At 41.5% G+C, this 10,637-nt stretch overlaps 1 protein-coding gene across 1 annotated transcript in view; it reads left to right on the top strand.

Moving 5' to 3' along the window:
• Positions 1 to 10,611, top strand: part of LOC138945836 (low-density lipoprotein receptor-related protein 4-like) — a 28,678-nt gene extending 18,067 nt beyond the window's left edge. Inside the window, exons 8-15 of the mRNA XM_070317350.1 lie at positions 589 to 867; positions 2,669 to 2,816; positions 3,420 to 3,557; positions 4,938 to 5,046; positions 6,672 to 6,822; positions 8,744 to 8,863; positions 9,545 to 9,778; positions 10,349 to 10,611. Of these exons, the coding sequence (XP_070173451.1) occupies positions 589 to 867; positions 2,669 to 2,816; positions 3,420 to 3,557; positions 4,938 to 5,046; positions 6,672 to 6,822; positions 8,744 to 8,863; positions 9,545 to 9,778; positions 10,349 to 10,611 (1,442 nt within the window). The remainder of the gene's footprint in view (positions 1 to 588; positions 868 to 2,668; positions 2,817 to 3,419; positions 3,558 to 4,937; positions 5,047 to 6,671; positions 6,823 to 8,743; positions 8,864 to 9,544; positions 9,779 to 10,348) is intronic.
• Positions 10,612 to 10,637: the final 26 nt, after the last annotated feature.

The following is a 10,637-nucleotide window of genomic DNA, read 5'->3' on the forward strand; positions in this document are numbered from 1 at the left end:
GTTATGTTGAAAACAATAGTCCTAAGTACTTCAAATATTAACTATGAGCATAAACAGTGTAATTCAAACTCAAACAGGCACCCGTCCAATAAACGAACTACATGTTGATATTTTTTTTTTTACTGGTGGGAGACTTGATGCTGTATATTGTAAAAAAAAGAGAGAGAGAGAGAGTAAAAGAGAGAGAGAGAGAGAAAGAGAGAGAGAGAGAAAGAGAGAGAGAGAGAAAGAGAGAGAGAGAGATAGAGAGAGACAGAGACAGACAGAGACAGAGAGTGAGTGAGTGAGAGAGAGAGAGAGACAGAGAGAGATAGAGACAGACAGAGACAGAGAGTGAGTGAGTGAGAGAGAGAGAAACAGACAGAGACAGAGATGGGGGGGGGGGGAGGGTAAACTCGCGTACCTGTGTCTCACCCTCCCACGTTTACGCAACGCACTCAAGCGCTGAACACAGGAGTCACACATCAACACAGCAAAATGATCGGACGAGTCATCTCTAGACCACACGCATTTTTCTCTCTCCATAAGAAGCGTGAGCTTGACTAAATGTTGTATTTTCGCCTTACGCGACTTGTTCTCTCTCCATAGGAAGCGTGAAGACCATCTGGAAAAGCATGATCGTAAGCACGCGAACCAAGATCTGTACCGTTCCCATCAACATGCTCTTCAGTCACCCATACCTCGACAACCGAACTAAGAACAAGAGCGTTATCTGTGTCGTTGACAATTCCTCTCTCAACATCCGCCATCTTGCTGTAGATTCCCACAATGCAACCGTGTTCTACGTCACAGGACACGCTATACGAAGCTACACAATCCACTCTGAAACGGAGGAAGAGCTGCATTCTTCGCTTGGCGATATCTCAGGTACCGACCAGAATCGTTGCTGAGGTCAATCGTCTATTGGCTCTATGTGGTTGTGTGTCGATTGCTGTGCCTGCCTCCCGTGTGTCTGTGTCTGTATGTGTGTCTACTTATCTAGCTGTTCATTGACCATAATTGTGACCTTCCTCCACGAAATGAGTCACATGTCACCTCGCGCGGTTCTGCGCTAGGCTTGATGTAAGTCCGGAGAGTGTCTTTTAACAGTGTGAGGGTCACCTTTAGTCACAGGCTTATAACTCAAACAGTTTTCGCTCTTTTCTAAAACGGTTTTCACCACTGGATAGAGCATACAAAACTCTTTAGGAAAATGTAAAAAATATGAAAAACATGCAAAGGTGACATGCGACTCATTCCGTGGTGGAGGGTCACATTTGTACATGTCTGCCTGTCAAACTCTTTCTTGTTTTGCTGTTTGTATGATTATCTGTTTATTTCGTCATTGCTATGGCCAACTTTTGGAATTTCAAAGAAAAGTCACAACATCGTTTTTTTTGTGTCTGCTGTGTCTCTTGTTTGTTAGAAACATTTATGTTGTCTACACCGTAGAATCAGATACTGTATCGTTATTCAGGATCGGTTTTTAACTGGGTAGAAGAACAAATTGTTGTCTGACCGCTGATTAAAAGTAGAATCAGATACTGTATGTAGGTTTGGCCTACGACTGGGCGACTGAGGTCATGATTAAATGTAGAACTAGATCATGAATGTGAAGGTTTGGTCTGCGACTGGGCGACTGAGTTCATGATTAAATGTAGAACTAGATAATGTCTGTGTAGGTTTGGCCTACGACTGGGCGCCTGAGTGCATGATTAAATGTAGAACTAGATAACGTCTGTTTAGGTTTGGCCTGCGACTGGGCGACTGAGTTCATGATTAAATGTAGAACTAGATAATGTCTGAGTAGGTTTGGCCTATGACTGAGTGCATAATTAAATGTAGAACTAGATAATGTCTGCTTAGGTTTGGCCTGCGACTGGGCGACTGAGTTCATGATTAAATGTAGAACTAGATCATGTTCGTGTAGGTTTGGCCTACGACTGGGCGCCTGAATGCATAATTAAATGTAGAACTAGATGATGTCTGTGTAGTGTGAAGGTTTGGCCTACGACTGGGCGACTGAGTGCATCATTAAATGTAGAACTAGATAATGTCTGTGTAGGTTTGGCCTACGACTGAGTGCATGATTAAATGTAGAACTAGATCATGTCTGTGTAGGTTTGGCCTACGACTGGGCGACTGAGTGCATGATTAAATGTAGAACTAGATAATGTCTGAGTAGGTTATGCCTACGACTGGGCGACTGAGTGCATCATTAAATGTAAAACTAGATAATGTCTGTGTAGGTTTGGCCTACGACTGGGCGACTGAGTGCATCATTAAATGTAAAACTAGATAATGTCTGTGTAGGTTTGGCCTACGAATGGGCGACTGAGTTCATGATTAAATGTAGAACTAGATAATGTTTGTGTAGGTTTGGCCTACGACTGAGCGACTGAGTGCATAATTAAATGTAGAACTAGATCATATTTGTGTAGGTTTGGCCTACGACTGGGCGACTGAGTGCATCATTAAATGTAGAACTAGATCATATTTGTGTAGGTTTGGCCTACGACTGGGCGACTGAGTGCATAATTAAATGTAGAACTAGATCATATTTGTGTAGGTTTGGCCTACGACTGGGCGACTGAGTGCATCATTAAATGTAGAACTAGATAATGTCTGTGTAGGTTTGGCCCACGACTGAGTGCATAATTAAATGTAGAACTAGATCATGTCTGTGTAGGTTTGGCCTACGACTGGGCAGGAGGGCGACTATTCTGGAGCCTGACCAACGGAAGCATCTACTCTCTGACTCAGGGGCATTCTGAACCAACAGTCGTCTACAACAGTCTTCACTCCCCCTCTGATCTCGCCGTGGATTCTCGCAGAAGGTAAGTTCTTTCATTATATTTTTCTGAACGACAACAACAGCACTTACACCACAACCACCACCACCATCTCCTTTCCCACCACCACCAACAAGAACAATGCCATCGCATTTGTCGTCCAGAATTGTGTACATTTGTATCATAGTGTGTTTTCCTTCTGGTACCGGTGAAAACTTTAAAGGTTTTTGTGCTGGGCTTTGAGCGGATTATCTATTCTTGGGTATATTATGCAGCTGTGTAAGAGCTATTGGTTTATGACTTTGCATTCGTTTGCTGGATTGATCGACTAATTGATTTAATGATTGATATGATTGATGATGATGATGATGATGATGATGATGATGATGATGATGATGATGATGATGATGATGATGATGATGATGATGATGATAATGATTAATTGATTGAGTGATTGATTGATGATGATGATGATGATGATGATGATAATGATTAATTGATTGAGTGATTGATTGATTGATGATGGTGATGCTGCTGCTGCTGCCGCTGCTGCTGCTGCTGCTGATGCTGATGATGATGATGATAATGACTTTGCTTTCGTTTGCTTGATTGATGGATTGACTATAATTGGAATTCAATTGCTTGCAGTGTGCTGTACTGGGTTGAAAACGCAGATGCAGTTGTTTCCTTTCAATTTGGGACAATCAACGGAACTTTGCCCATAAATATTCTGAACTCAGGTCTCAAAACTCCTCGGAACCTGCTTTACGACCAGAAGACGGACAGGTAATATGTATTTGTGACAGGGTGTCGCAGTAGTCCCCCTTTCACGGCAGCCGCTCTATATTGACGGAGTTGTCTCCCTGCCTTGCGCGTGAGAAATATTTTTAGCAGCTCTAGGTTTCTGGTTCGTCGATATAAGACAGCAAACTCGTGAGATGTAGAAAGCTGTGTGTGATAGGGTCTGGCTGCTGCTGTTATCTGTATGCTCGTGCAAACATCTGCATTCTCATATCAGTGTATCTAGTTCGTTTGGCTCAAACTCACTCCTTCGTGTACACTACTTTGGGGTGTGCACGTTAAAGATCCCACGATTGACAAAAGGGTCTTTCCTGGCAAAATTGTATAGGCATAGATAAAAACAAAATGTCCACCAAAATACCCGTGTGACTTGGAATAATAGGCCGTGAAAAGTAGGATATGCGCCGAAATGGCTGCGATCTGCTGGTCGATGTGAATGCGTGATGTATTGTGTAAAAAATTCCATCTCACACGGCATAAACAGATCCCTGCACCTTGAGTCCGAGTCTGGAGATACGCGCGCGATATAAGACTTCATATAACAAAGGTGATGTACGTGTGTGCACTTGATTACACACGTGTGTTGTGTGTTCCTTGAATGAATCGGAGAGAGAGGGCTATATTAAGAAAAGAAAGGTAAACAAAATGTTGCTATTGTTTCATGAATTATCTTTATTCATTTGTTATTCTTGAACTTTTTTGTATTCGGTAGAGTTTATCTTGTTTTACCGTTGGGGTTGGTATTAAGGTGTGTGGTTGTATTTCATAGTCAGTCAATCGGCTAATGCATTTCATACTGAAAGTCCAATTTAACATAAGGCGTTCACATTTGTTTTTATTTGATATAATTACAACTTCAATAAATAAAAGTTACTTTAATATGATCACAATTCTTCGGATATTTACCAACTGTATTGAGAATACACATTTCTGTTCTGCTGATACATTTTGTTCATGTGTGAATGTCAGTAAATCTTAACCACTTACTTCTATTCTTTCGACTTACGATAAGACGGCCTGGATCGTACTGGCTGCAGGCAAAGTTTGAAGTGGAAAATGCAACATAATTTATTACTCTTCTTAAAAAACCCTTTATAACTGTACTTTATAACTTTATAATAACTGTTTTACCTTTCTAAAATAAATGTCAAATTGTTGGTTATGAACGCACCTTAACGTACATTAAGCATTTCCTGTATACTTTTTTCAGAGAAAAGGAATTATATTCCAAAACAGAAAATGAAAACTTCCTTTGTATTTTGCAAACTTTATTGCAGATTGTTCTGAACTTTATTGCAGATTGTTCTGAACTTTATTGCAGATTTTTCTGAACTTTATTGCAGATTGTTCTGAACTTTATTGCAGATTGTACTGGCTGGATCTGAATTATATCGTAAGCGTTGACAAGAATGGAGGAGATATCCACAGATATACGATTCTCTCGACTCAGACCGCTGGGCTCGCTGTTTTCAGAGTATGTATTTTGTTGATTTGAGTAAAAATCTCAACCAGTAGAAGAACACCACCACCCCCACCACCACCACCACCACCACCACCACCACCACCACCACAGCCACCAACACGAACAACACACACACACACACACACACACACACACACACGCATGCACGCATGCACGCACACACGCACGCACGCAAGCATACACATCCACGCACGCACACACATCCACGCACGCACACACATCCACGCACACACAAACAATCACACACAAAAACAAACAAAACCTCATAAAATAAAAACAAACAAACACACTGTTCATATACTCTTATTACCAATTCAGAGCCCCATATGGCTTTTTGACCAATCAGGACGGATTCTAGGTGACCCTCTAAATGTAATACGTTCAGGCAGGGACCCATTTTGTTTATCAAGCTAAACATTAACAAGACAAAGTAAAAATGTAAATCAACAATATCAGCGTGATTTATTCTAAAGAATGACTTCAGATAACAGGGCCGGACTAGGCTAAGAGGAGGGGGGGGGGGGTTGCAAGTGGTGGGGTAGGTCATGGGTAGGTCATATTCTGAGATAGGAAAATGGTCGCTCCTTGCATGAAACGGCATAAAATAAACAATAGTAAAAAAAAAATTTGAATAAGTGAGGTACATGTTTAGGCTAGGGGGGGGGGGGGGGGGGGTTGCGCAACCCCCATAACCCCCCCGGTAGTCCGGCCCTGGATAATACTCTCTTTATCTAAAAAAAATACCGAAAAGCGAGTTTTGTCTGTGGGTGCTTTACGAAACAGCTAAGCACCGCCCATCCTCTGAGTGTACAATGCTCACTTGAAATCTAAATTATCTAAGTTCGGAAAAATCAAGTGAAATTTCGTCACTCACTTTACGTCAAATGTATATTTACGTCATTTACCATCCGTCTGGAGTCGGTTCTAAATCTGTCGCTCTCTGTTCAACAAGAAAAAGCGAAGCAACCGAAACACATGTTCAACATGGTTTATCTTGTGAGATTGTTGTGTGTCAAGCGCATTTGACCTGTGAATATTCATCACGTCAGGTGTGTTACTCTGATTGGCTGAACCAGTTCACGAGAATTCTTTGACTGACAGGCATAATCAGGTAGGAGCGCTCAAGTTCCCATTGCGGCTGTTGTGTCTAATTCGCGGGGTCGCTTCGAAATTTCATTTGGTCGAATTAAACGGTAATAAAACCGTTATTTCTAATATGCTTACTGTTACCAAATGATAACAGACATGTCTCACAAACGATATTAGCATTCGCCTATATATATACTTTTCTCTCGACATGCCTGCTAACAGTCAGCATATTAGAAATAACTCAGGGGCGGATTAGGGGGGGAGGGTTACAGTGGTTCCGGACCGGTCACACCCCCCCCCCCCCCCCCCCCGGTTGTCAACAACAAAACATTTAATACTAACTTTAAAAGAAATAATGAGTGGCTGCTGTCACCAGTTGATCATGTTTAAAATCAAGGATAAGCCATAAATTGTTCATAAAATGTACCCCACAATGTACCCCTGGACCCCCCCCCCCCCCCCCCCCCCCCCCTCTAGCTTAACTGCTCCGCCTCTGTAACTCATAATAACATCAAACTGCTTGCCAGGACTACTTGATCTGGTTGGACGACAACAACATTACCTTCAGGGACGCTGATCTTGGTGTAGACGATGATACCGTGACGTTCGTTCTCCCCAACAAAACCCATGACGTCACCGATATCGTCATCTACGATGCAGCCGACAGCAGCGAGCAGCGTGAGTTTTTAAAGTAAACTAGCTTCATTGCCAGTTCTTGTTCCTCGTCAGACGGGCGCAATAGCCTAGTGGATAAGACACCGGCCCCCTCCTGCGGTCGTGGGTTCGAATCGCGGCCGCGCCTGGTGGCTTAAGTGTGGAGATGTTTCCCGATCTCCCAGGTAAACGCATGTGGATGTTGAGTATGCACAGAGTGTCAATACCTTTTTTCAGAAGGTGAAAATGAAAAACATTCTAGATAACACAGTTAAATGTACACAAGACGGGCACAGTGTACACGCAAGCACAAAACCAAGTACGCACGGAAAACATCCTGTCGTGCATGTCAGAGTTCGGTCGGTTATAGAAACATGATAATACCCAGCATGCTTCCCCTGAAAGCGGCCTATGGCTGCCTAACATGGTGGGATAAAAACGGCCATGCACGTAAGAGCCGTGGGAGTTTCCGCCTATAAATAAAGAAATTAGAAGAAGTTCCTGACCATTTTTGCTAAAGCTGCATGCCTTAGCAATGTCTGCCATTATCAAACGCAGCTTTGTAAATACCTCTCGGTGCTTCTAAAGAATGTTGGTTAGTGTTTTTGTTTTAACATTCCTACACTTTCTGAAGTATGTTCGTTCGACACAAGATTAATCGTGCGAAATGTACAAACGCTTTGTTCAACGTTTGTGTCTTTTACCGTCAAGAAAATAAATCAGTTAATGCGCCATGATTCCTCAATGTATCTTTAATTATGGTGGCGTTTAACATATGACTTGCGAGTATGTTCAGAAAGACAGACAAACAAACAGTTACCGAACACAACACAACATATAACACTGCACGCAACACTGACTGTAGCACTGTTTGCAGCTCTTTATTTTGGCATAGTTTAACAAACAAACAAACTAACAAACGAACAACAAACCAAAAAAAACTTCGAATACATAATCAAACAAGTCGCGTAAGGCGAAAATACAATATTTAGTCAAGTAGCTGCCATTTTTCAGCAAGACCGTATACTCGTAGCATCGTCAGTCCACCGCTCATGGCAAAGGCAGTGAAATTGACAAGAAGAGCGGGGTAGTAGTTGCGCTAAGAAGGATAGCACGCTTTTCTGTACCTCTCTTTGTTTTAACTTTCTGAGCGTGTTTTTAATCCAAACATATCATATCTATATGTTTTTGGAATCAGGAACCGACAAGGAATAAGATGAAAGTGTTTTTAAATTGATTTGGACAATTTAATTTTGATAATAATTTTTATATATTTAATTTTCAGAGCTTGTTTTTAATCCGAATATAACATATTTATATGTTTTTGGAATCAGCAAATGATGGAGAATAAGATAAACGTAAATTTGGATCGTTTTATAAATTTTTATTTTTTTTTTTACAATTTTCAGATTTTTAATGACCAAAGTCATTAATTAATTTTTAAGCCACCAAGCTGAAATGCAATACCGAACCCCGGGCTTCGTCGAAGATTACTTGACCAAAATTTGAACCAATTTGGTTGAAAAATGAGGGCGTGACAGTGCCGCCTCAACTTTCACGAAAAGCCGGATATGACGTCATCAAAGACATTTATCAAAAAAATGAAAAAAACGTTCGGGGATTTCATACCCAGGAACTCTCATGTCAAATTTCATAAAGATCGGTCCAGTAGTTTAGTCTGAATCGCTCTACACACACACACACACACACACACACGCACGCACGCACACACGCACACACGCACGCACATACACCACGACCCTCGTTTCGATTCCCCCTCGATGTTAAAATATTTAGTCAAAACTTGACTAAATATAAAAACAAGAAAGTTAGGTTGTTGGATTTGGAACGTTTGTTATTGACAAAACAATACATTCACATACCTTCGAATACATACTTGTTTTCGCATTTTTCTTATATTAAAATATATATGAAACCATTGCAGATTCGTGCGAACTTGACAATGGAGGCTGCAGCCAGTTATGCTTAGCTCAAGGTCAAGGTCACATGTGTCAATGCCACTTTGGCTTTCAGCTGGGGAAAGACAACACCTCTTGTATTACTGGTAGGTCAAAGTTTTCTTCTGCAAGAAACGTTTACAAATTAATTTGTAATCGTCCATTGGGCCTCTTAATTGAACATGTAGTTCCATTTGGTAAAGTCTTTTGTGTTGACCAGGACATTTTTATTAATAAACAGTTTGTTTACAGTATTGCATTTCCCTTTGCTTCATAAATTGACAATTCTTTGAGATCATTAAAATGCCATCTCTGTCTAAAATGCACTACAGTGTCGTAATGTTAGCATTATATCAAAATACTAAGCCAAAATAAGTCCTTCCTCTTTGTATATTGCAAGAAAGTTCTAGACGGTAGTTATCTTCCTTCCCATTAATATAACGTCGAACCTGTCAACAACGACCACAGGGGATCGTTATTGAAAGGTGGATCATATAAAGGAAACACTCGTCTGGGTTCCTTTGGAGAGGTCATTGTGGACAAGTGGTCGCTTTCAAGATGTGGTCAAGGTTTACAAGGTTTTATTTCGACTTTAGGCCCACTGGGCGTTTAAGCTAACAAAATACACAGTTAAATCACACATTCAAACACACGCACAATGAGAGTGCACGCAGGCACAGCAAACAGTAAACTTGGTCACAAGGGGAGGTTCGACTTCACCAACAAACACGTAAACGTGCACGCGTGCGTGTGCGTATACGCCCACGTTTGTGTTTTTCTCTTCTCAGATTATGCCGCTTCTGACTTCTTTCTTGTTGCGGACAAACTTCTTGGCCAGCTGTACCAAGTGAAACGATCGACAAAGAGTGTCTCCGCTGCTATTCTACCAGATGGCTCCATTCCTGAGGTCGTGACCTTTAACCCTAACACAAGGGAGATAATCTGGTACGACTCTCGTGTAGCTGCGATCAAGTTGTCCTCTCTGAATGGCTCGTCTGCCAATGTGGTTCGGACATTAAAAGGTACTTTTTGACTCATGTGCTTAAAGTCATGGCAATTGAAAAGAAAAGTGTGTGTGTGTGTGTGTGTGTGTGTGTGTGTGTGTGTGTGTGTGTGTGTGTGTGTGTGTGTGTGTGTGTGTGTGTGTGTGTGTGTGTGTGTGTGTGTGTGTGTGTGTGTGTGTGTGTGTGCCTACAAAACCCAACCTTGAATACAAGTTATTACAACGTTCCGGAGGAAAAAAATAATATTCACCACTTGCTGACTCAAGTTTGTAAAAAATAAGTCCATGGCAAAAGGTGTCTCTCCGTGTGTGTGTGTGTGTGTGTGTGTGTGTGTGTGTGTGTGTTTGTGTGTGTGTGTGTGTTGTGTGTGTGTGTGTGTGTGTGTGTGTGTGTGTGTGTGTGTGTGTGTGTGTGTGTGTGTGTGTGTGAACACAAAACTTAATCTAGTCCGGAATCCTGTCGATCAACCGAGTGCTTTGGGACTTAACCCAGATGTTATAATGTATGACAGCCACAGTTCATATTATGAACAACTTGCTGTGTTTGTATTTCTGCATCAATTCTCTTTCTGGATATATTCCTTTGCAGTAGCGAATCAGGCACAGCCAAACACTGTTGGTTCGCTTTGTGTGGACCAATCCACCAACAACCTCTTTTTCACGGAGATCAGCGCAGACAACTCTCAAGGTTGGATCAGAGTGATCTCTCTTGAAAGACGTGGAGATGTGATGAGAACTCTAAATAGAACAATACCACCACCACGATACCTTGCCATAGCCCCAAACGCTGGGTGCGTAGGACACTTTCATTCTTATTTTATTTCTTCGTTTATTTATGTTCCATTTATTTAATGTACTGTGTTTATTAATGAATCAAT

The sequence above is a fragment of the Littorina saxatilis genome, linkage group LG13, assembly GCF_037325665.1.
Source record: "Littorina saxatilis isolate snail1 linkage group LG13, US_GU_Lsax_2.0, whole genome shotgun sequence".
Lineage (NCBI taxonomy): Eukaryota > Metazoa > Mollusca > Gastropoda > Littorinimorpha > Littorinidae > Littorina > Littorina saxatilis.